Source organism: Trichosurus vulpecula, chromosome 3 (genome assembly GCF_011100635.1).
Source record: "Trichosurus vulpecula isolate mTriVul1 chromosome 3, mTriVul1.pri, whole genome shotgun sequence".
Taxonomy (NCBI): domain Eukaryota; kingdom Metazoa; phylum Chordata; class Mammalia; order Diprotodontia; family Phalangeridae; genus Trichosurus; species Trichosurus vulpecula.
In genome coordinates, this window is record NC_050575.1 from 164,126,677 (window position 1) to 164,153,223 (window position 26,547).

Here is a 26,547-nt window from a genome sequence, read left to right on the forward strand (position 1 = left end):
ATGTGTCTGTGGATGTGTACAATGTTCTTCTGGTTATGCTCCCTTCACTCATCATCAGATCATATAAGTTTCTCCAGGTTCTTATGAAGTCCATCTGCTCCTCATTTCTTATGGCACAATAGTATTCCATTATATTCCTATACCACAATTTGTTTAGCCATTCCCTAATTGATGGGCATCGCCTTGATTTCCAATTCTTTGCCACTACAAAAAAAACTGATATAAATATTTTTGTACATATGGGTCCTTTTCCCCCTTGTATGATCTTTTTGGGATACAGCCCTAGAAGTGGTATTGCTGGGTCAAAGGGTATGTAGTTTTATAGCCTTTTGGGTATAGTTTCAAGTTGCTCTCCAGAATGGTTGAATCAGTCCACAACTCCACCAACAATGCAATAGTGTTCCAATTTTCCCACATCTCCAGCACTTATCATTTTCCATGATGAACTTTTAATTCCCTTATTCACGAGTTTCACCTACGCAAGTCTCCCCAAGCACACATCCACTGCTGGTTGGCGTGTGCTCTGGAACTACTAAGTGTGATGTCTCAGCTATCCAGTGATTCCACCGGCATTGGCCATCCCTCCCCACAACCCTCCCCCTACATTTCCTGCTTCTGATTGGCTGCCTTTTTTTTTACCTTAGAACAGAATTAAAAGTTCCCTGGAGAATTGGGTAACCAAGCTTGTTAAATCAGTAACTTTTAATTTTTCACCTGCTGCTGTCTCCTTATCTAAGGGACACGATTGTATTCATTGTTCAGAGGCTTTTTCTAGAGGTTGCTGGGAATGTGGCAATCAAATAAATGGAAGTATAAACACAGACCAGGTACATAAACAAAACATAATTAGGGAGGCCAATCTGCCCTTTGTTTGGGGGGGGTTATATGTGCCATTGGGAGTTAATCCAGGTCAGTGTTCCTGGATATTAAAATGGATGAATGTGTGTCTGAGGGAAGCTTTTGTGATGTTTGTCTTGGCAAGAGAGCTAGGTTCAGAGTTGGAAAGCTGGCTTTGGATCCTGGCGGTTCTGCCACCTGGCATATCGGTCACCTCTCCTATCTTGCACCTCAGTGTCCTCCTGAGCAATATAAGAGAGTTGGACAAATGGTCTCTGTGGCCCTTTCCAGCTCTAAGACTCCACGGCCTCATGCCATCTGTTATGTCTATAGACTCTCACCAGGGGAGATCCATAGTATCATAGGATACGGACTTCGCAAGGGCTGAAGATCTCATTTAATCCAACCTCTCATTTTACAGATGAGAAAATCGAGTCTCAGAGAAATCAACTAAGTTGCCCATGGTCACACAGTGCTTAGCACAGTGGGTACTTAATAAATATTTAGAAACTCTAAATGACTGTTGATCCTGGTAATAAATAGCAGAGTCAGGATGGGAAGTGTTTCTTCCTCCTAGTCCATGCTCCTTCTGCCACATCACCTTGGCTGTCTATGAGCAAAGCCCAGAAGACTGGTTTGAAAGTTATGGGCAAGGGGTGTGCTAGAGTTATCAGGGTAGACTGGAAGAATATGAGGAAAGAAGTTATGACTAAACCCTGCCCCCCAATCTCTCCCTCCTCCTCCTTTTGTCCTTGCCAGTCCCTCCCGTGATCAAGGGTGGACACTCTGACCTGTCAGCTGCTGAGGGTTCCCAGGCCCTTCTGCCCTGCACGGCTCAGGGCATCCCTGAGCCCCACATCACCTGGAAAAAAGATGGGTTTATTGTGTCCAGTATGGAGGGGAAATATGCCATCCAACCATCTGGGGAGCTGCTAGTGAAGAATTCAGAGGTGAGTGGGTCAGACCAGTGGCTTCATGAGTCCCCAAAGAGGGAAGACTAGGAAGGGGATCCCCTAGATCCCAGCCAGAAAAATTTGTGTCTCCTTTTTCCTATAGGGATGAATAGGGAGAAGCAAGAGGCCTAACAAGCTCCTGGATTCTTCCTGGAGTTCAGCCCTTGCTACTTTCCACTGGCATTCCCTCTTGTTCTGTGATTTCTTTCCTTGCTGGTCCATTGTGGAATGAAATCCAATCTCCTTGCCCCTTCTCCTCTTCTATTTCTAAAGCCACATCCTTAAAGTTTCCCAATTGTCTTTTGTACTGCTCATCACAAAGAGGAAAGAGACTGACTGAGAATGATAAACAAGCAAGAAACCCACCAACTTACTAAAAGCTTTAAAAGCCAGACAGTCTAAGTTAGCACTGGCGTTTCTTGCAACGTCATTAGAGACGTTCCTGTCTCTGAGTTAGGAGACAGCAGGACAATGAGCAGATGGCAGAATCAGGATCCAATGGGTTAGAACAACAACAGGCCAGATCTAATAAGATCAAATTTAATAGAGATAAATGCCAAGTCATAGACTTGGGTACAAAAAAATAAATTGTGCAAATTCAAGGTAAGGGAGATGTAGCCAGGCAACAATTCCTGTTAAAAAATAAAATAAAATGAAAGACCTGGTAGTTTAAATACATCACAAACTAAATTCAAGTCAATCGTCCAAAGTGGCTGCCAAAAATTCTGATGCAGTCTCTGGCTGCTTAGTGTCCAGAATGAGAGGGGATAGTGCTAGTGTATTCTGTCCCAATCAAAATACATCTAGAGTGTTTTATGTCCAGCTGTGGGTATTACCGTTTAGAGAGAATGTCAACAGACTGAAATAGATGAAGGTGACTGTGATCTGAAAGGCAGCAAAAGTAATTTCAAGAGAGAGATAGTGCTAATAACTGGGAGATAGCCAGCTTGAGAGATGGGAAATGTTAAAATACTAAGATTAATTAAGGTGCCAGAGACAAGGATTCAAACGCGATATTATAGCTATCTTTGAATATCTGAAAGAAGGACTATAAAGTAGAAAAGGGTTTTGATGTATTCTTGGTTCGGAGAAGCGGCCTGTGGTAGGAATAGAAGGAGTGAGTTGTAGAGGAGTAGATTTTTAGTTTGATAAATGGGAAAGTGTTCTGACAGTTCAAGGTGTCCACGAGGGGAATGGCATGCCTAGGGAAGTGAGGACTTCCCCACCACTCTTAATCTTCCAGTAGAGACTGGATGACCCTTGTTCGGGGGCTACTAGAGGAGGGATTTTTGCCCAGGTAAGGGTTGGGCTACATGGCCTCTAAATATCCCTTCGTACTCTGAAATTCTGTGTTTGTAAGACCTAAGTTCTAAGTCCTAACTCCACCATGTACTGCTTGTGTGACTTTAGACAAATCTAAGGCTTAGTTTCTTTCTCTTTAAAAGAAGAATTAATGCCATACCACTTACTCATAGCAATGAGTTAGGACTTATTTGCAAGAGCCAGGGGGGTGATCATAGTTTTAAAAGACCAGGACTCATGGGATTCTATCACAGTTAATTTTCTTTTCTTTTCCTCTTTTTAAACAGACTTAGTTTATAGCATATTAGATGGGTTTCAGGCTAACATCATCTCCAGGTCTTAGGAAACCAAGAGGAAACATGCCAAGCATTTCTCTCTTCCCTGATAAAATATAAACTACTTTAGATTAGGGCGGTGCCTGGACTTGGAGGTTTTGGATGTAGGAGTTTTGACTTTGTTGTCTTCTTCTGAGTATGTCTTTTGATATTCCTTGTTACCATAGTAACTTTCTGTAGTCAGAAATTTTTCTGTTGTTTGCTCATTTTTCCAGTCTATTTCTTGACTTTTAACTCTTTGCTAAAGTGGAGCTCTGCTTCCAGTGTGGAGAGTGCGCTGTCCCAAGCTTTGTAGCTTGTAGCTGTTTTCAGAGATACTTCTAGGGACCTGTAAGTTTTCAGCTCTTCCAAGGTGGTATGATCTAAGAAGAGGTGTCTACTCCTCTTCTGGCCTGTGCTCTGGTCTGCAAGTGACCATAAGCACTCTTTTCTGCCCTGGAACTGTGTTGAGAGTCCCTGCTCACTGTGGCAGCAAGCTCTGGTGTGCTAGTGCTCTTCTTTGCACTGGGCCTGCCAACTAGGACTGTATATGGGACGAGCAACGGAGTCTCGCCCCCAGTGCTAGCAAAGAGACCCTTGTAACCTCCTTCTGACTGGTTGTTTGACCCCCTTATTGCCTCTGGGCTGAGGGCTCTGGAAGCAGCTGGCTGCTGCTGGTGATTTGGTTGCTCCCAAGGCCCACTGCTGGTTTGCTGGGGCCTAGTCTGTGCTGGCATGGCCTGCAGTGGATTGGGTTCTACTCTCACCCTGGTGCAACAGACCTTTCCTGCAGACCTTCTAAGTTGTGTTGGGCTGGACAATTATTTCACCCCATCCTTTTGTAGGTTCTGCTGCTCCAGAATTTGTTTTGGGTCATTATTTAAAGTTGTTCCAAGGGGTTTGAGCTCAGATGAGTACCTGCCTTTTCTCCACTATCTTGGTTCTGCCTCCCTTGAAATTACTTTAGGACTATTTTGTATTTAATTAGATCAATCAGTTTGTTAACAAACATTTATGGCTTATAATGTACTAAGCTCTAGCAAAACAAAGACAAAAAAGAGAGAAAGAAACAATTCTTGCACTGAGGAACTTATACTCTACAAATAAATACAAGGCAGTCAGGGAAGGAGGCCACTAGCTGCTGGGGGACAGCACTGATGTACTGTGTTGTTGCTTCCCAGTAGATTATAAGGGCAAGGACTGTTTCTTTTTTGTCTCTGTAGTACAGTGTCTGGTACATAGTAGGTGCTTAATAAATGTTCGTTGAACTGAATTTTGAAGCCCTTTAGAATACAATGATTCATCTTGAGTCTGTGATTGTCATACTAGGGGGTAGGGGTTTGGGAGGGTAAGAGCTGGGAATCCCCACCATTCCAAAAATGACTGATTTCTTCCCCCTGTCCTGTAGCGGCGGGATGCAGGGACGTACACCTGTACTGCAGAGAATGTTGCGGGAAGTACCAGCCGCCGAGTGCATCTATCCATCCTGTCCCTACCCACCTTTACCACACTACCTGGGGATCTGAGCCTCAACCAAGGGGAGAGGCTGTGGCTACGTTGTACTGCCCGTGGAAGTCCCACTCCCCACATCAGCTGGATGGTCAACAACAGGCTGGTCACAGGTCTGGGCCCACCTGGGTTAGGGGATGAGGTAGGCTCAGGGGAGCTGAGTAGGAAGGACCAATGAATGTTGGATGAGGCAACCATTCCTGAGGGGGGTAGCTCATTAAGGCAGAAAAGATGGGTAATAAAGAAGATAGGGACTGGAAAAATGGCTAAGTGACATGACTGAGTGTTCCAGACTTAACAAGCTGAGGATACTGAAAAGGAAATGGAGATGTGGTTCCTGGCTTTCTCTTGCCATCTCTCCCCCCACAGAGGGCGTGTCAGAACAGGATGGGGGCAGCATGCTTCAGCGGGCAGCCGTCACCAGGGAGGACAGCGGCACCTATACTTGCTGGGCAGAAAACATCGTGGGCAAAGTCCAGGCTGTCAGTTTTGTCCACGTGAGAGGTAGTACCCGATGATCTGGCCTCCCCTTTGTGTCCTCTGCAGGACTGATAGGCTTCTGGTGCAGGACAGAGAGGCCCACGTAGCCTTAAGATCAAGTCAGCACAGTTTACCAAGCTGCCCTTGTCCTGATAGCTCCACAACAAGTGTGATACCACATGGTATCAACATTTTGGTTTTTGCAGAGGTACTAAAATGTGACTTAGTCATAGTAAATGAGTTAGGATGTATTTGCAAGGGGTAGAGTAGCAATGATGATTCTAAAGGACCAGGACTAATGGGATCCCATCAGACTTTGCTTTCAATATATTAGTGGGTCTCAGGCCAGCAGCCTCCCCAGGTCTCAGGAAACCATGAGGAAGCATGTCAAGTGTTTCTGTCTTCCTCAATAAAATGTAAAAACCGTTTCCTGTCTTTGTATACCCAGCACAATGATTGGCATATAGTAGGTACTTAATACATGCTTGTTGACTGACTGATTGAGGTGCTTTGAGATCCTTCAGGGATAAGGGCTGGTGAAGCCTGGAACATTATTGCATGTACATTTCCCACTGAAAACCTCTTGGTGATGTGGAGTGGGGGGGTAGGAAGCTTTGGGGGAGGGGTATTCCAACTATGGAATATTATCTGTTGCTCCCATCCCTGCTGATGGGATTCAGTTAAGGATCCTAGTCATTCAATCCCTTGATAAAGGAAGAGGGGGACACTGATATGGTAGCTCTTTCCTAGCCAAATTCCTTTCAATCCATTCTTCTGATCATCATCCCTTTACAGAGGCACCAGCTCTGCAAGGTGACGCCTCCTCCCACCTGGTAGAACTTTTGGGCGACAGTGCCCGATTGGACTGTGCTGCCCGTGGTGACCCAACTCCTATCATCCGCTGGCTCAAAGATGGCCTGCCAGTGCTCAGCAGCCACCATAGGCACCAGCTGCACAATGGTTCCTTAGCCATCTACAGGACAGTGGTAAGACCCAACCGCTGGGTTTAGGGTTGGCAAAGATGGATTCAGGGACATTTCTGAAGCTCTCCTTATTAAGTGTGGAGTGGTGAGGGGATGGTCTGGGATAATATCCCAGACATGTTCCTGCGATAAAAAGGGGTTTTCTGATATAGTACTGGCATAAAGAAATCAGAAGAAAACCCTGGGAGCCCTCCCTAAAGTCTTTCCACTACATTGTGGTATAATGGAAAAAAAAGTTAGATTTGGAGTCAGAGACCTTGGGTTCAAATTTAGCTCTGCCATTTCGTGCATGTGGAATTCTAAATGTATAAATTATCTAAATATAAAAAGTCATACGATAAAAAAATTATTGTCATTAAATTAGAGGAGAATGAAAGGTTAGATAATTACAGATAGGGGAAGAATTCATAACCAGACATGAGATAGAAGAAGATCATGAAAAACAAATTTAAAAATCCTTGCTTAGCAGAAACAAATCACTTTACCCTCTCTCTTGGTTTCAGTTCCCTTATCTGTAAAATGAAGAGGTTGGATTGGATAATCTCTAAAGTCCTTCCCAGCTCTACATTCTGGGATCCAGGAGTCTGTCTCCTACTGGAGGCACTAAAGGTCATTTTGGAGAAAGCTACAATTCTATTATACTGCCTCACCCTCAGTGCTTGCAGGGGATAGCTCTAGACACCTTTAGCTTTATCACACTTTGATCTTATGATTCAGAGGTTTTTTCCTAGCTCCTTTGGATCATAGGACTTAAAACTGGGTGGAATATTAGACATTCTCAAATCCAACTCCTCTCCCCCATTTTCACATATAAAGAAACAGAGGCCCAGCAAGTTTAAATGATTCGCCTAAATTCACATCTTTAGTAGCAGAGCTGGAATTTGAACCCAGGTCTTTTGGGCTCAGAATCTCAGCACTCTTTATATAACCCAGAATCTTCTTATATTTACAGTCTGTGTCCTCTGTTGAGGGAATAAGAACTTCGATCCCCTCTGGGTAGAGTGGGAGTTTTCTAGTGTTTAGAACAATGTTAGGTGCATAATAGGTGCTTAATAAATGCTTCTTGACTGAGTTCATTTGTCTTAATCATATCTCTTTTGACCTCTCAGTAGGGTCTCTTCCCCTGGCTCCAATATCTGAGACTTGGGGATAGGGATCAGGACTGGACCTGTGATATAATGATATAGGGTATTCCCAGACTAGGAAAACTCCCCATCCCAATGCAGTGAAGTACCTTCCCTGAGACTTAAGGGTCTTCAAGAGTTGCCTAGGGCACTGAGAGGTTGCACTAGCCCAGTGTTACACGACCAGTGTAGGTCAGAAGTGGGGCTGGAACCCAGGTGTCCCTGACCCTATGCATGACATTCCTTGGATGCCCCACTTATTTGGGGCATGAGTCTCTATCTAACTTATCTAATCCCTTTATGATTTTATAGGTTTAGGCCAATAACCCCTCCATTCAGATCACTATGTCTGGGACAGATTGGTCTTGGGACTCCTGTTCCTCTGTTCTAAGTGCTTCCCTCTCTCTCCCTTCTCTCTTCTCAGATGGAAGATGCTGGGCGTTACCATTGCCTGGCAGAGAATGAAGTGGGTGTGGTGGAGAAAGTGGTGACCCTCATCCTGCGGAGTGAGTCTGGTCCTTCCTTGCTTTTCTGGACCCCGGCCTGCCTTCCCCCACCAGCTTGCTGATATGGACAGCGCTGGGTCTATGGGGAAGAGGTTGGCCAAATACATTTGGTGCACAGCGGCGATAGGCTGAGAACCCAAGGGAGAGAGAGGTCTTGAACATACATGCTAGCATTTATTGAAATTGTTGAAGATTTCCTTGAGGCCAGGGAAGGTGGGAGTAAATGTTTGTGGTTCTGGGAACATTTCTTAGTGAAATATCTAGGACAGAGAACAAGAGGTTCAAAAGTGGGAATGGGCCTCTGAGACCAATGAGTCCAACCCCCTCAATTTTATAGATGAGAAAGCAGAGAAGTTAAGTGACTTGCCCAAGGTCACACAGCTATTAAGTATCTTAGACAGAATTCAAACCCAAATCTGGGGTAATGGAACCTTAGAACTGAAAGGACTCTTAGAGATTCTTTGCTCCAATTCATTCACATTTTACAGATAAGGAAACCCAGGAGAGAAGAAGTGACTTGCTTAAGTTCACACAGCCAGTTTCCTTGCCAGCCACTTCATACCAGGCTCCGGGGTTGAGGACCTATTTGATTGTTTTCCCTAAGTGGAATCAAGAGTTGAGGCCATGGTGAAGAGTAGGAGTCACAGTTTAAAAACTCCCAGCCCTTCCCCCCTCCCCTACACAACAATACACTTTGTACTTATATGTGAATGTGCTATTATCCCTGACATAGAAAGTAAGCTCCTTGAGGGCAGGGACTGCTTCATTTTTATCTTTGCATCTCCAGTGCCTGGCACAATCTTTTGGCACATAGTAGGTGCTTAATGAACGTTTGCTGCTCCTTAGGTGCCCCCATATTTGTAGTGGAGCCCCAGGATGTGGTGGTGAGAGCCGGCGGGACTGTGGTTCTGCTGTGCCAGGCGGCAGGAGAGCCGGCCCCCACGGTGGAGTGGACCCAAGCGGGACGTCCCATCCAGGTCAGCCAACGGCTCCGCACCCTCCCCGATGGCAGTCTGCAGCTCAAGGGCGTGGAATTGGAGGATATGGGGGAGTATGAGTGTGTTGCTCATAACCTCCTGGGCACTGCCACTACTCAGGCCTTTGTGGCTGTGAAAGGTACCAGATTCCCTTAGAGCTCTCATGGGGGCAGGATCTCAGCTCCCCCACATCTTGCTTCACTACAGGAACTTTTTCCCCTCAAATACACTTGTGCATTTCTTGTCCTTCTTCCAGACTTAGTCAAGGATTCTTATAAATTCCCTGCCAAGGAGACAAGTTCCAAAGTTAGAACTTAAAATGTTAGATCACAGGACCATTGTTTTAGGGATGGAAGGAATATTAGATGTCATCGAGGTTACAACCCCGTCATGTAACAGATGAAGAAAATGAGATTCAGAGATTAAGTGATTTGCTCAGGCTCACATACCTACTTAGTGTCAGAGTTGACATACGAACCCAGGTCTTCCTGACTCCACGCCTAGCTCTCCATCTGCCATGCCACATTGCCTCTCTTAAAGTTGGAAGGGACCATAGTGCTCACCTAGTCTAGCTTCTGATTTCACAGACATGTCTACTCCCTAATCTCGTTCTCCTCAATTTTCCAGAGCCTGGTACCTTGGCTGGTGTTATCCTCTTTGGGTGACATCTTCCCTTTCCCCCTGCCAGCTTTGTCCAAAGAGCCCTGCCCTTTATGTGGGGTAGGGAACCTGCAACCTTGAGGCCACATATGGCCCTCTAGGTCCTCAAGTGCAGCCCTTTGACTGAATCCACACTTCACAGAACAGATCCCCTTAATGGAAGGATTTGTTCTGTAAAACTTGGACTCAGTCGAAAGGCTGCACCCGAGGACCTAGAAGGCTACATGTATGCTCTAGGCCTCAGGTTCCCCACCCCTGGTCTATACCATCTTTTTTTTATACCATCCTTTTCCCTGCCAGGGATGGGTCTACTCGTGTTCTCTGACATGGCTTTGGCTATGGAGCAGCTAAATGTTTGCTCAGCACTTACCTCATTTGGTCCTGAAAACTGAGATACTTGTTTGCCTAAGGCATGAGTATGCATTAATGAGTAATGAGTGGAAGGAAATAAACTTGGTGCCTCTCCAGTGTTGTCCAGCCCCCTCCTGGAGGGTCACCCTGGCTTGTGCTAGTTTCTTACTGTCTGTTTCCTTCTAATGAAGACCATTGAACACACATTTCCCTTAAATGTCTTCTGTCCTTGCCCTTTCCCTCCGCAGCAGAGGATGTTGTCAAGGGACTTTCCAGGATGGGAATAAATCTTATAAAAGTTCAACTTTAACCTCTCTGAGATGCTATCACTTCCAGCGTTTGATTTGAAATTGTGGGGAGGAGGTTGGTGGTTTAACATTCTGTGTTTTGTTTTGAATGCATCATAGGCAATTGGTTGCTAATTTCCCCGGAGATCCGGTAAGTGGAGAGGCAGGACAGCTTCTGCATCTTGTCCCCTGGCATGCCATATGCCCGGTTTTAGACAGCTGGCCCACTTGCCAGAGGAAGTACTCCCCTGTGCCCACGATGTACATTTGATTAACTCGGAGGAACGAAGCCTGTGCTTCCAGACAGTCTGGCAGGTGGTCTGACAATTCAATCAGACCAAGCAACAGGCATGTCCATGGCCTGTTGCTAGAGCTTGTCTGGCTTGTTGCTAGACAGGAATAGAGAGTAGAGAAAACTTGGCCATGTGGGCATCAGGCTTCTTGGTTTATAGAGCTACCTCTCATGTCTACAAAGCAATGGCATTTTATTCACTTCTCCCAAGGCATCACAGTTTCCACAGAGCATTAGAACTGGAAGGAGCTCTATCTTACAGATGAGGGCTCAGGAGGGGAAGTCCCTTGCCCAAGGTTGTCACCCAGATGACTGGTGGCCAAGTCAGGACTTAGTTCTCCAGTCACCCTTACCTGGACTTCGTTCCACTACCCCACACTGTGTCCCATCTTTCCTTTGTTCATAGGAGAGCCTCGGGGGAGCCGGGGCAGCATGGTCGGTGTGATCAATGGCCAGGAATTTGGCGTGGCCTCTCTCAACACCAGTGTTCTTCAGGAAGCCGACGATGGAGCCATCACAGTCCAGAGCAGCATCAGCAACATCCCCCCAGATGTGGGTAAGTTGAGTCTTTCTGTGACACAGAACATAAACCTGAGGCAAAACTGCCCATGACCCCACCGCCAACACCCGGTACAGTCTGCCAAGAAATATGCTCTGCAGCGCATGCCTTTGGACTCCTGCTTTAAACAAAACAATCACCCTAATTCCAGTAAAGTCAAATTTCAAGTACAAGTTGCAGAGGGAAGATGGGAGAGTCAGAAGCCCTGCATTAGAAAAGCTCTCCCTGTGCCGTTCATTAGCCATGTTGCCTTGGGCATGTCATGTTGCTGTGAGCCTTGGGCTCCTCTTCTGTAAGTGGAGACAATAATTATAATAGACAGATAGATGTGTATATGTATGTATGTATGTATATAACATGTGTCTGAAATATAGATATGGGTGTGCATGTGACATATATGTATATGTGTATATATAAATATAACATATGCATACACATACACACACACACACACACACACACACACACAGCTTTATCTCATTTGGCCCTGAGGTAAGCTATGATGATATTCCTGTTTTACAGGTGAGGAATCTGAGGCTAAGAGGTAAAGTTGCCAGTGGTCAGTCAGTCAATAAACATTTCTTAGGTGCCTACTGTGTACCAGACACTGTGAAACAAAGAAAGATAAAAAATCAGTCCCTGCCCTCAAGGCAACCCAATATGTACAAACAAGCTATGGACAGGATAAGCAAATGGGGATAATCTCAGAGGGAAGGCACCAGAATTACGAGGGATTGCAAAAGGCTTCCTATAGAAGGTGGAGTCTTGAGTGGGGTTTGAAGGAGGCTGGGGAAGGTGGGGGGCAGAGATGAGGAGGGAGAGCATTCCAAGCTTGGAGGACAGCCAGAGAAAGTGTCCAGAGCTGAGGAACAAGAAGAAAACCAGTTCCACCGGATCAGAGTATGTGGTGGGGTGTAGGGTATAAGAAGACTGGAAAGTTGGTGGGGGGACGACATGGAAAGCTTGGAATGCCAAACAGAGGATTTTATATTTGATCCTGGAGGTGATATAGGGAGCCCATGGCATTTGTTGGGTAGCGGGTGATATGGTCAGACTTGCACTTTAGGAAGATCCGTTTGACAGCCGAGTGGGGAGAGACTTGAAGCAGGAACACTAAGCGGGAGGTTATCGCAAGTAGTGATCACACAACTAGTAAGTATCAGGGGCAGATTTCCTGATTGCACATCTCTCCGCTTTGCCACCACTTATCTCATAGGCTCATGAGGAAAGCTCTTTATGAACCTTAAAGGAGCAAATAAGTTGGTGTTCTGATGGCGAGGTATCACGCTGATAAATGACTTAGTCTTTAGGAAAACAAAACCAAATTAGACCGAGGATCAGACCAGGATGCTCAGCATATGAAATCATTTGTGCTAGCCTCAGGCAGCAAGACCGCTTCCAAAAGATGAGTCCCCAATTTGTTCCTCTGATTTGAGGTAGACATTTCTGGATGAGCACCAGCCCTTGTAATCCCTGCCTGGGGATTGCCAAACCCCTAGAGAGGAACAGTGGCAGTAAGAATGACTGCGTTTCAGCGTAGAGACTGAGCAAGGAGAAAATGGAGAATAAAGTTGTACGGACTATTCAGTCACTTCAGTTCAATTGGGTTTCAGTGTGCTCAACTTTCCGTGACCCCGTGTGGGGTTTTCTTGGCAAGGATCCTGGAGTGGTTTGCCACTTCCTTCTCCAGCTCATTTAACAGATGAGGAAACTGAGGCAAATAGAGTGAAGTGACTTGCCCAGGGTCACACAGCTAGTCATCTTTTGAGGCTAGATTTGAACTCAGATCTTCCTGACTCCATGGCCACTGTGCCACCTAGCTGCCCCTCAGATTAGTCAATAGTTAAACATAGTTAAAGATAGCTGAGCTATGTAGAAGAGCTCAGACAGGTTTATAACAGATGGAGTGGATGGACATTCAACTCATTTAAAGACACAGAAAGGTATCACCAATTCAATGACACTTTTGAGCCATTTTTTCTGCCTACTTTGGGGATTAGGGGAGAATTGCTGGTAAAATGAAAAGAAAAAACTGTTTATTAAGTGATCATTATATACTAGGTGCTGTGCTGATCCTAGAGAAACCTTGACAAATCTCTTCTAATGGTATCTCAGCGGCTTGGCCTTCCTGGGTGCCTTCTTGGTGGTTCTAGAGGGGCTGTTGGATGCTAACTCAGCACTAGAAGGAAGAAGTACAGTCCCCCTACTAGGAGTTGATTCAACTCTTGCTGGGACAGCTTCTTTGAAACTGGCTTATTCAGGGTTGGCTTGTGTTAATGGTTGGAGGATCATTAGACTTTGGCCTGAAGGCCATTTGGATCTCAACTCCACTTGTGGATGACCTGCTAAACTTCACCATCTCAGCTGGTTAGCCCACTGGGAGGGGCAGCAGAGGAATCCTGAGTGCTGGCTCAGCAGAGCCCTGAAGGGTTTCCTTAGAGAACAAATAGGGTCACTATGAGGCGTAGGACCATTCCCACGTCTATCTTGTGAATTTCTATTTGGCTTGCAAGCCCATTGATGTGAGGGGGCCAATTCCTTGAGGTCCATAACGTAGAGATCTTGTTCCTCCGTTGTTTCACTTAAGTCTGGAGGAGGGGGCTGAGTTGGGAGGAGGTCCGGAGCTGGACACAGAGAAAATCAAGTGTGAGAATGATCACAATTCCATATTTCCCCCCAGTAGACTGTAAGTTTCTTGAGTCCAGGGACTATTTCTCATTTGGTCTTTGATTTCTCATACCTAGAACAGTACTTTGCTTATAGTAGGGACTTAATAAATGTTTGCTAGATTGAATTGAAGTGAATTGGCCCAGTAGCCCCTGGTTCAAGCAGCCATTCTCGAGATACTGATGCCAGGACTCGAAGGATGAAAGTATTCAAGCAGCTCTGTCTTTGTATCTCCAACATAGTGCCTAATAAAAGCTTATTGTTAAATTGAATTTCACATTGCAAATCAATAAAGTGGCTGATTCTGGCTTATAAATCTGAGCCTTCTTGGATCAGATAAATGCAGTTAATTCCCCAGGCCTGATCAGCCCTGGAGAAATAGAGTTTGAAGACCCAGATGGCACAGGGAGCAGAAATCTCTTGGGCTCAGCTCAGAACAAGGTTAGTAAACCAACCAGCATTCACTGAGTACTTTCTCTGAATTTTGCAATGTGGTATAGTTGCATGAACTTTGGACTTCAAGTCTGAGGACCCAGATTCAAGTCTCAGCTCTGACCTTTACTAGCTATGTGACCTTGGAGAAGTCACTTAACCTTCCTGAGCCTCAGTTGCCTTATCTGTAAAATGGAAATATGATACTTGTAATGCTTAATACTCGGAGTTGTTAAGAGCAAAAGCCCTTTGTTGAGTCTTTATTATTACTGAGGCGCAAAGAATGTAAGGCAAATGTCCCTGCCCTTAAGATTCTGCAATATCTGTTGTAGCCACACTCTGTCCACCACTGATGCTGCCACCTCCTTACATCAGGCCCTCATTAAATCTCACTTGGACAGCTGTAATAGCATCCTGACTGGTTTCCCCACATGCAGCCTCTCCTCATTTATCCATATTCACACTTTGTCAGATTTAATCTTCCTAAAGCACACCTCTGATCATGTGATTTCCCTCTTCAAAAACCTCCTGCCTGCACAACAAAGCCCATGACCTTCAAAGCTGGTCCCAATCTACCTGTCCAGCTTCATCTCAAAACAGTTCCCTTCAGGTACTCTCTAGCTCCTATCAGACTGGGGTACTTGCCATCCCCTGGACATTCCCTCTGATTTCTTGCCTCTGTGTCTTCATCTTCATCCATGCTATTTCCTATCCTTGAAATGCCCTTTCTCCACTCTTGTAACTACCTTGCAATTAATCAATTGAACAAGCATTTATAAAACTCTAACCACATGCCTGTTGGGCAGCTAGGTGACACAGTGCGTAGAGTGCTGGGCCTGGAGTCAGGAATCATCTTCCTGAGTTCAAATCTGGCCTTAGACACTTACTAGCTGTGTGAGCCTGGGCAAGTCACTTAACCCTGTTTGCCTCAGTTCCCTCATCTGTAAAATGAGCTGGAGAAGGAAATGGCACACCCCTCCAGTATCTTTGCCAAGAAAACCCCGAATGGGGTCATAAAGAGTCGGACAAGACTGAACAACAACAACAGCAGCACATGCCCATCACTGTGTGAGGGGCCAGGAATACAAAGATAAAAGTGCAATGGTTTCTGCCCTCAGTGGGCTTGCATTCTATCGGGCAAGATGACGCATATGCATACAAGCATATAGTAAATGAACACACAGTCATTCTGAGGGGGTCAGTTCTAGCTGCTTCATGTAGAAAGCAGTTACTGAGCTGAGTTTTGAAGCAAATTAGGGATTCTAAGAGGTAGAGGTGAGAAGGGGTGCAGTCTAGGCAGAGGGCACAGCCAGTGCAAAGCCCCAGAGATGGGAAGTGGAGTGTATGCATTAAGAAGAGTAATAAAACTAGTTTGACTGTATGTGTAGAGTTAGTGAAAAGGGAATAACGTAAATGAGATAATCTGTGGCATATTTAAAGCCCTTTGGGAACCTTAGAGTGCTGTATAAACGCTAGCGAGGAGGAGGACTAATAGCACCGACAACGTCCGCCATAATAATAAGGTTGAAACAGTAGCTCGAGGCCAAGTTGGGAAGGGCTTTAAATGCCAAATGGGGAAATAGGTAACCTCTGGAATGCATTAAATAGGAGAGTGACGTGCCCAGACCTGCACTTCAGGGAACTCACCTTGGCAGCAGTGTGAGAATGGACTGGGAAAGAGGGAACCCGGGGTCGGGCCGGCCAATTAAGAGGCTATTGCAATAGTCCAAGTGAGAGGCAATGAGGCTCTGAACTAGGGTGGCGGCTGTCTGATTGGAGAGAAAGGGGAAGAGGCAATTACCAGCTGAAATCCTACCCAGTTTTAGCTGGACTAAATGCCATCTGTTTCACAAAGCCTTCCCTGATTGCCTCTCCTCCTACCCTGGAAGGTGGATATAAGCTCCTTTTTAAAAAAAGTACTCTGTACCTCTCTCATCAATGTTTTGAATTGTAGGGGTGTGGGTGTGGGTGTGTGAGAAAGAGAGAAAGACAAAAACAGAGATACAGAGACAGAGGTATATACCTACAGAGAGAGAGAGAGAGAGAGAGAGAGAGAGAGAGAGAGAGAGAGAGAGAGAGAAAGAGAATGAGATCCCCTTCTCAACTCCTAGAGAGCTGGGACTGTATCTTACTCATAGAATAAGGATCATAGAATTAGAACCAGAGGAGGAGGAAATCTCAGAGGTCAACTATTCCAACCTCATTTTACAGATAAGGAAACCAAAGCCCAGAGAATTAAAGTGAACTTTCCCTAGGTCCCACACGTAGTAAGTGGCAGAGGCAAGATTCATGACCAGTTCCCTTTCCACTTCTCCACACTGCCTCTCCAAAAAGCTGTGCCTCTGCGGGGTGCACACTAGCAACCTTTGGACTATGAGGCTGACATAATAGGCCGCCCTAAGAAGGCATTGTTCATTTTAGCCTCCTTTCCAGTACCTGGCACAAAGCTTAACGTATATAGTCAGGGTTCAATAAATGTTTGTTGAATGAATCAAAATTGGGAAATAAAACATACACTCATTGTTGTTCAATTGTTTCTTTCATGTTCAACTCTTCATGATTCCATTAGAGGTGTTCTTCACATGGATACTGGAGAGGTTTGTTATTTCCTTCTCCAGCTCATTTTACAGATGAGAAAACTGAGGCAAACAGGGTTAAGTGACTTGCCCAGGGTCACACAGCTAGTAAGTGTCTGAGGCCAGATTTGAACTCAGGAAGATGAGTCTTCCTGACTCCAGGCCCAGCACTCTATCCACTGTACCACCTCACTGCCCTAAGACATGTACTCACAAGAAGACAATACTATATGGAGGCGGTAGGTTGTACTTCGTCTTCTGCAGTAGGACCCTAACCCAGTTAGTTTCTTCCTTTCCTCTCCCTAGGACCACTGATGAGAATTCTTGTGGTTGCCATTGCCCCCATCTATTGGGTCCTGGCTGGGCAGAGCGGGGAGGCTCTGAATGGCTACTCTCTGACCAGGGGTAATTTCAGGCAAGAGTCCCAGGTGGAGTTTGCTACAGGTGAGCAGAGGCTGCCTGGTTTGATGGTGGGAAAGAGGGAGGGCAGCACCCAGAACTGAGTTGATTTGGGGCCATTAGGTGTATGGTCAGGGTCTCCCTTTGTCCAACCTCTCTCTCTCTCCTTGATGACTCATGCTGTGGATGCTGGGACATTGCAGGGGAACTGCTCCACCTGACCCAGGTGGCCCGAGGTTTGGACAGAGATGGCCTACTCCTCCTTGATATGGTGGTCAATGGCTTTATCCCTGAGGTTTTGGCCACAACCCAGCTGCAAGTGCAGGTGAGGAATGTCAACTCTTGTTCCCTCCCCTGAGATCCAGAAACCCTTGGGAGAATGGAACTGGTAGGAAAGAAGGGTTACCCTCTACAGCCCTTTATATTTCTAATTCAGAAAATACTTACATGCCTACTATGTGCAAGGCACTTAATAGCATCATCAGGTATTTGTGGAATGTGAAGGAAACTGAATGTGATATTCCCTGGTTTCCCAATAGTATCCATGCTAAAGATATGTTTCATTTGACCAAGGCCATCACCTGAGAATTTAGATTTTCCCAAAGTTCAACCAATATGGAACAATGGGTCCATAGGGGCATTTTAGGATTATGGAAAGATAGTTGCACTTAAGAGTCAGGAGATCTGAGTTCAAGTCCAGCCCTAAGGGTCTATATACTTCTGTACAGCTCCCTTTCTTTCCCTGGTGTCTCACTCATCTCTTTGCCCTGTGAGTACTTCCAAGATGGGAAGAAGCCATTAGAAGCCCTTGTTATATCTATAGAAGGAGCTTTAAGAAACCTGCAGATTTGAAGCATATTTTTTCACTTTATTTTTCTTGTTTTGTTTTTTGCAATATGGTTAATATGAAAATATGTCTTGCATGACTTCATATGTATAATGAGTATCACATTTCTTGCCTTCTCAGTTGGAGGGGGGGTGTTGTGGAGAGAAGAAGAGAATTTAGAACTGAAAATAGGTGGGTTTTTTTTTTAAAGAAAATAACTCCACAGAATGTTGTTGTAAGGAAAGCACCCTTTAAACCACAAAGTGCGATTTAAATGTGAGCTATACCTTAGGGCTGGCAAAGACCTCAGAAATTATTTAGCCTAATCTCTTTAAAGATAGGGAAACTACCACCCTGAGAGGTCCACTGATTTGCCCAAAGTCCCCCAGCCCCAGTGAGTTAGTGGAAAACATGAAACTAAAATCCAGGTCTATTGACTCCTTGTTCTAGCTGCTAGGGTAACATGCCCGGGAGTATGATCCTATTTAAGGTCCTGAAAGGCCTGGGCCCGGTCCTGACTCTCTTCGCTTCTCTTTTCTGCTTCTCCCTGCTTCCTTGCTCTAGGATTTCCATGAACGCTACGTGCAGATAGGGCCTGGTCAGCTATATGTGGGCTCCACACAGACCTTCTTGAGGGATGGAGCCCCTACTTACTTCCACTGCAATCACACAATCCAGTATGACTCTGCCCTGGGTCCACAGCCCCAGCTGGTCCAACACCTTCGTGCCACAGAGGTCAGTTCAGCCTTTGACCCTGGGGCAGAGGCTCTCCGATTCCAGCTCACCACAGCTCTCCAAGCAGGTGAGAAAGTACAGGGATACACCCCTTCCCTACCTTCTCCTATACTACTGCCTTCTCTTGGTCTGATTTTCTAAATGCTTCCAAAATCACCCACTGGATAAAGTACCAGGGCATACACAGAGCATAGAACATGATCCCTTCTCTCAAGGAACTCACGGTCTAGTTGTGGAAACAAAGCTCCCTCAGTGAAATAATTATACAAAATGATATGAGATTGATGTCATTAGGGTTAGGCTATGTGATATGGACTATAAATGCTACATGAAGTTGGGGAAAAGAGAAATAATTGAGGACTAGAGTGGTCAATGAAGGAAGACATGGAATCTAAGCTGGGCATTGAAGGAGAGGCAAGATTTGGATGAATAAAGGGAAGGCAAGGAAAGGTAGAGAAAATACTTAAGCAAATATAGAGGCAGGAGAACATGCAGGTGTGTTAGGGGACAGTGAGGAGATGAGTCAGAGAGGAGCAGGGGAAAAATGTTGGAGATTTGGGTCAGATTAAGAAATGAGGAGATGGAATTTGAGCTGAGTTTTGAAAGACAGATTGGAATTGAGTAGGGAAGGCTTTGCAACACAAGGGAAAAAGTTTTGGTTCTCGAGGAAGAAAACCCAGGTTCATATCCCATATCTCTTGTTTAATCTCTTGTCACTTAACCTCCCTGGGCCTCAGTTCCTTCATCTGTAAAATGAAAGATTGGACCAAGGTGGCCTCTTTGTTCCCTTCTAGCTCTAGAGGTATGCTTCTGTATTCTATGAATAACTGAGGTGCAGAATGAGACATACATTTTTGGACACAGCCAATGTGGGAATTGGTTTTGCTTAAGTATTTTCACAAGGGTTTTGTTTTTTCTTTTCTTTTTTTTAACTGGAGGGGAAAATCAAGGCAGTAGCAATAAGATTGTTAAAAAAAAGAAGAAAAGAAAAGAAAAGAAAAGAAAAGAAAAGAAAAGAAAAGAAAAGAAAGGGGCAGCTGGGTGGCGCAGTGAGTAGAGCACCACCCCTGGAGTCAGGAGGGCCTGAGTTCAAATATGACCTCAGACACTTGACACATGTACTAGCTGTGTGACCTTGGGCAAGTCACTTAACCCCAATTGCCCTGCTGAAAAGCAAAAAAGAAAAGAAAAGAGGGTCATTGAGGCAAAGGATAAAAGAGACGGAAGACTAGAAAGAAGCACAGATAAGCAGGACAGTTTTGAAAACCACATGTTGAATTTGTTATATACCTAAAAGGAAAAGCAAGCTAGACATAATAGAGATTTACAGTTTTATGTAAAATTCTTTTTTCCCATTTTATTTTATACATTTGCATGTTGTTTGGTGTTTATTAAGTTCAGAACACAAAAAGTAAAGTTTTCAAATAATAATTGAAAGAGCAAAAGGCATTCCATGTGGGCAACATATATAAGCAAATATATGGAGAGAGGAAGGTATGAAGGTGTGTTGAGGTGACAGTGAGGTCAGTTAGGGCACAGCCAGAAGTCATTAGCAAGGGATCAGTGGGATAGAAAGTGAGAGATTTAAGACCCAGATTGTAATGGCAGCTTACAAATGTGGTCTTTATCCTAGATGTTTTTTGAGTAAGAAGGTGGTGCTGACTGGCAGTGTGGAGTGGGTGGGTTAGATGAGGAGAAGACCAGAACCATGAAAGAGTGGCCATTCTAACGCTCCCAAAGGGGTTGAGGAGGGCTTAAACCTGGGGGGTGGGGTGGGGCCAGTGGTGATGGTGGGACTTGAAGGAGAGGTTGGATGCTGAAGAGGGAAGGATCTCCATTCACCTTGCAGATGACAATGAAGCTGGCTGCCCTGAGGGTTTTGTGCTGGATTCTCAACAGGCCTTTTGTACTGGTAAGTACCCTTTTCCTTCTCCCCATTCACCCTTTTCCATCATAAGCAGGGTCTTCTGACTAAGTAGAGCTGGGCAGGGTCCCTCAGTTCTCCAGAGGCTTGGAGGGGACATGCATATGCAGCTAAAAGAAGGAGAAACATGTCTTATGAGGAAAGATCCTGGACTTTAGAATACTCGACTGTCTCATGCACCTGATCCATCATGGTCCAATGGAAAGAGCATTGGATTTGGGCTATGAACTGCAGCCATGCTGCTTATTAGTTATGTGATCTTGGTGCGATACAGTGAAAAGAGCTGGTTCTGGAGTCAGAAGCCCTGGGTTCAAATACTCTCTTTGATAGTTACTACCTTTGTGACTTGGAACAAGTCCCTTCACCGCTCCAGGCCTCAGTTTCCTCATCTGTAAAAATGAGGGAGACTCATGGACTAGATGACCTCTGAGGTCCTTTCTAGCTTGGTCTATCAACTTGAAGTCACATTTCCCTCTCTGGACCTCAGTGTTCTATCTTCCAGCTCTAAAACTTTGTGATTCTATGGGGCCTCTTCAGCACCCTGGCAGCAGGGACCCCCAGGCAGCAGGAGTCATCTCAGTATTAATGTTCCTCCTCCCCAGATAAGGATGAATGTTCCAGTACCAAGAGCCCCTGTTCTCACACCTGCCATAACTCCCTGGGCCGTTTTTCTTGTTCCTGTCCTGATGGGTATGCCTTGGCCTGGGACAACAGGAACTGCAGAGGTGAGGGGCCTTACTGGCAGCATGTGTGGCACTTATCCCAGGTGGTCCAGTTTGCTGCCCCAACATTACTATGGTTATGTGGCCTGAGGACTTGTGCATGGGGCAGATTCCAGGAATATGATCTCTAGTGCTGGGTCCTGGGTTATCAGATAGAATGTCTTTGGGTCAGTTGTTCTCACCTATAGGCCTTTACTACTTTTTCTACCTCATATTTTATTCCTTTTGGTCTCTTATTGTCCAGATATGTCTTATATCACTACTGTCTTTCCTGATAGAAGACTATATCACCCCCATTGCCTTCGGAAGCAAAGGGAGGTGCCAAAGGAACCCAGGAAATAGTAGTAAAACAGAGTCATTTCCAGTGATGAGTGACATAAGAGGATCTGGGAAAGAACCAGAGCAGAGCAGCGATTAGGGGATTGAAAGTGACAGGTATGGCAGTAAAAAATTAGGCCTCATCATTCTGCTAAGGCTAAGAAAGGATTATTATGATTAAAATCTATAGAATCATGAAAGCCTAGTGAAGGAGGTGAATCAGAGCTTCAATCCCTTCTTTGGGGGATGTTGCCCCCCACCCCAAGTAAGATAACTCCAGAGAATATGAAATCTTTCTCTGGCATCCAACCCACAGAAACCTCTAGATTTATAGAATTCTTTGAGCCAAATCAGACCAGAGGATCTATCTATACATTAGGACACTGATATTAAAGGTTTCTGGATGAATGAGGACAATAGCTTAACCTTAAGGGGATCAGAGTTTACCCTAATTGTGAGAAGTCTTATTAATATCCAGAGACATCTGATGCAGTAAGGGGTGTGCCCAACCATAATAACATTAGCTGGTAGGGAATTAAAAACCTTAAGAAGTGGCCCAAGGCACTGTCCATGGTCCTGACATGACCAACTCTTAAATCCTTCTGTTGTCAGTCGATAGTCAATCAATTAACAAACATTTATTAAACACCTACTCCTTTTCTAGGTACTAAGGATCCAAAAACAATGGTGAAATCCTTACTAGAAAGAAGCTTGCCTTCTAATGGGAAGACTATAACTGTATATACATATATATGTGTGTGTGTGTGTATATATATATATATACACACATATATATATATAAAATATAAGCATATATGTGTCTGTGTATATATATATATGTGCACATATAATACATATGTGTGTGTGTGTGTGTGTGTGTGTGTATATATATATATATATATATATATGAGTATATATTAGAGAGAATAAATGAAGCAGTTAGATGGTTCAGTAGATAGAGCTCTGGACCTGAATCAGGAAGATATGAGTTCAAATCCAGCCTCAGAAACTTACTAGCTGTATGACCCTTAGCAAGTCACTTAATCTCTATTTGCCTTAACCCACCAGAGAAAGAAATGGCAAACCACTACAGTATCTTTGCCAAGAAAACCCTATGGAAAGCATTGATGTGGTCCATGGGCCATGAAGAGTCAGACATGGCTGAATGACTGAACAACAACAAGTTTGGAAGGGACAACACTAGTGGTTGGGGAATCAGGAAAGACTTCTCTCTGCTTCTGTCTCCCACTTCCTGTCTTGAACTTTGGAGACTTGCTCTCATTGTCTTTGCTATCTGTTCCTCATCTACTACCACTCCCCCAGCTTGCATGACTGTCAATCTACCCTGTCATGGAGTTCTGGACTCCCCAGCCAGATCCAGAACAGAATGAAAAATGGAGGTGTTCTTGATCCCAGATAGTAGGATTTAGGATGCTCTTCTTGGAGCTGGAAGAAGGTAGTTTTAGTATGAATTAAAGGATGCCTTAACATAGTGGGGAATAAATTTGGGGAGCTTACTACAGACAGGAGATAGATATAGGTTCAGGAAGGGTTAGATGCATTTTCTAGATGATAGATCTATAATGGGTCACTAAGGGAAGGGGGAGACACAAGGAGACTATCCCTAACCTATGAGTTGACATCAGGATTAACCATGGCCTCCCCATCCCCCAACTCTCTCTTGATGTCCTATGGCCTAGCATCCTAGGCTAGAAGGACCTCACCCAGGCAGCATTTCTGTTGTGCTTGTATTGAGAGGGGGGCCTAGGAAGGGGAATTTGGGGGATCCCTGCCTTATGAAACTGCAGGAGATAGCTAGGTAGGTGAGAGCCTTTAGTGACTGGAGGGTGGTGACAGCCCACCATCAGGGGAGAACATTTGGACAAGGAAAGGAGGTGCTGATACAACAGATTGACTTCATTTCTCCTTCTAACCTCTTTTTCTCCCTCCACCTCCACTTTGGGCAAACCTGCAGATGTAGATGAATGTGCATGGGATACCCCTGTCTGTCATGATGGGCAGCGCTGCGTGAACCTTCTCGGTTCCTACCAGTGCCTCCCCCACTGCAAAGCGGGCTTCCAGGCAACAGCTGATGGAACAGGCTGTGAAGGTGATGGCCTCCTGATGGGAAATTGGAATGAAACTGTCCCCACTCCCCTTTTGCAACCCAGGAACTTCAAACCAAGACACCAGTTTTTAGAGGATCTCAAAACAGAATGTTTACCCTGGGCGTCCACAGAAACACATTTTTTAACAGTCTTCCAGGGTTGTCCAGTGGACAGCACACTAGCTTTAATCAGGAGACGAGGATTCTAGTCTCATATTCACCACCAACTTGCTTTATAACCTTAAGCAAGTCATTTCCCATTTCTGTCTCATTTTCCCCATTTCAAAGTGAAGGAATTGATCTAGATGAGCTCTAAGGTCCCCTCATGTTCAAATGTTCGTTGTTCTAAGGTCCTCTTCCAGGTCTGACATTCTGTGGTTTTGTAATCCCAGAGTTCTAGACTCTTGGACTTTGCAGCCACCTGATGTCAAAGCAAGAGGGCAGATGGCATCCCAGAACTGACTAGAGAATGGACTGATGAAGGGAGGGAAGGAATGTTGGTGGGTGAGGGAAGGGAGGGGAGGGCAAGGGATTTGAGCTCTGACACCCATCCCTTCCTTCCTCCAGATATTAATGAATGTCAAGAGCACATGGATGAATGTCGCTACAACCAGATCTGTGAGAACACTCTTGGAGGTCATCGCTGTGCCTGCCCTCCAGGATACAGAAGCCAGGGTCCTGTTCGTCCCTGCTTGGGTAATGGAGAGCCTTATGACTGGGCCGTCTATATTCTGCTGTCATCAGTGCCCAGCCCAGTGCATCAACTGGTGCTCAATGATTGTTTCTTGATGCCATCAAGAATACTCACGTGGCACTGAGACAGAGCTGAGGCAGGGGCATCACTAGGAACTCAGGCCAACCCCTCCAATCATCCTCCCCCATCACCCCAGTGAAAATGTTGGAAACTAGCCTAAATCATTGCAAAACAAGGAGATTGCCCAAAGACATGGGGTATTCTTGGGTAATATTTGCATCCCAGAGAAAAAGAAAGGAGGAAACTAACTGAAGTTCTCTTCAAGGCTTTTATTCTCGCCTGCTCTCCACTGCCCCTGGTACTTTCTAAGCAGAGTCAAATCTAATGAAAGATTAGTCCTCAATATGTTAAGTGACTGATCTTCAGCAATACATCTCTCCTGCAAGTTTAGAAGGTTTAGCTGAGGTGGGAACCGTTCATAAGTGGAGCTCAGGAATTGCTACTCTGAGTCAAACCCACAGCCCACCTGCCGCAGTGTCTTGCTGACTCCAAAAGATGAATTCTGGGAAGGCAAAGTTGTCCTCCCTGTTGTCAGCCTCAAAGGTTAGGTCACAGGTTTCTTGTAGGGGCTGCTGGTAGCTCTGCCATTTGCAAATGCAAACCCTTTGGGCATTGGTTCCTATTTCCTGCCTGTGTCATTCCCTGGGGTAACAAATTCCACAGTCCCCTGATAACAGTGGAAAGTTGAATTTCCCTTGTATCGCCAAACTTGCATCACTTAAGCATCAAAAGGGCCCCCCCAAAAAACAATTAAAAAACAAGAAAAAAATTTTAAAAGGGCCCTTTCATCTTAGTATTTCAGAATTTGGGGAACAAATCCATATTCACCCCATTCATGCTCTTCCTGACAATCATGCCCTTGCTTATCCATCACCTTCCCAAACTCGTGAGGCCTAATATTTGAACCTGTTCTCATCTGGCCTCCTTTGTGATCCTACTGATCATTCAAGCTGCCATGTTCTGGACTTCCTTGCTTTATAATATTTGTATGCAGTCCAGGATGGAGCCTCTGGGTCCCTAGGCCTTGCTACAGCTGCTTAGAGAGTAACCCTACTTATGAGCTAAGGTCAGACAGCTTAGAGACATGTTAGTATCAGTACTGTCAGCCAGGGCTAGACATGGCCCTGGGAGCTCAGCTTGACTGACAGTCTCCCAAAAGGTCTGTGTAGGAGGGAGAGGAGAGGTTGTGGGAGAGACAGTACGTGCCCAGACAGATTCAAACCAGCTCACACAGAACAGCTTCTCTTCTGCCTGCTCCTGGGTAGTTTAGATTCAAGGCCAGACCTGCCATGGATTTGGTGCTATGAAATCTTCTCTCCCCAGAGTCAAGCTGAGAGACTGACCACATCTGAATGGGAAGCCGGGTGAAGAATTCCAGTCCCATCACTGGCTCACTGAGAAATTTTAGGAAAGCTGTTTGATTCCTCAATGCACCTAAACATGTGCTGAAAAAAATTGGTCACTCAACCCAAGGCAGTGTGGGGTGCCATGAAGGGCACTAGCCTAAGAGTCAGGAGTCTTGGGTCCCGTGCCTAGCACTGTGCTCTACACTTGTGCAGGAGAGGCTGCTGTATTTGTCCTCTCCACTCAATAATCAATGGGGTTTGTTTTCTCATTGTTGCAATGAAGGGATCCTATTAGATCTCTAAAGTTCCTTTAAGCCTCAAAATCCAATAAAAAGCACTTGGTAGGTGCCTGCTAGCTCCAAAGCCCTATGTTAGGTGCTGTGGGGGTGGGGGAAGTACAAAGGCAATTTACAGATGAAACATGGAGGAGCGGATAGAGCACTGGACTTGGAATTAGATAGACCTGGGTTCAGATCCTCCCTCAGACACTTCCTAGCTATGTGACCCTGAGCTAGTCACTTAGCCTGTCTCAGGTTCAGTTTCCTCATCTATAAAATGAAGGGGTTGGACTCATTGGCCTATAAGGTACCTTTTGGCTCTAAATCAA

At 45.2% G+C, this 26,547-nt stretch overlaps 1 protein-coding gene across 1 annotated transcript in view; it reads left to right on the forward strand.

Moving 5' to 3' along the window:
• The window catches only part of HMCN2 (hemicentin 2), a 183,329-nt gene that overhangs the window by 150,771 nt on the left and 6,011 nt on the right, over positions 1 to 26,547 (forward strand). Inside the window, exons 81-94 of the mRNA XM_036752858.1 lie at positions 1,597 to 1,787; positions 4,815 to 5,028; positions 5,285 to 5,419; positions 6,191 to 6,381; positions 7,927 to 8,008; positions 8,855 to 9,124; positions 10,982 to 11,131; positions 17,116 to 17,253; positions 17,412 to 17,533; positions 18,599 to 18,836; positions 20,619 to 20,681; positions 21,296 to 21,418; positions 23,709 to 23,843; positions 24,408 to 24,536. Coding sequence (XP_036608753.1) covers positions 1,597 to 1,787; positions 4,815 to 5,028; positions 5,285 to 5,419; positions 6,191 to 6,381; positions 7,927 to 8,008; positions 8,855 to 9,124; positions 10,982 to 11,131; positions 17,116 to 17,253; positions 17,412 to 17,533; positions 18,599 to 18,836; positions 20,619 to 20,681; positions 21,296 to 21,418; positions 23,709 to 23,843; positions 24,408 to 24,536 — 2,181 coding nt within the window. The remainder of the gene's footprint in view (positions 1 to 1,596; positions 1,788 to 4,814; positions 5,029 to 5,284; positions 5,420 to 6,190; positions 6,382 to 7,926; positions 8,009 to 8,854; positions 9,125 to 10,981; positions 11,132 to 17,115; positions 17,254 to 17,411; positions 17,534 to 18,598; positions 18,837 to 20,618; positions 20,682 to 21,295; positions 21,419 to 23,708; positions 23,844 to 24,407; positions 24,537 to 26,547) is intronic.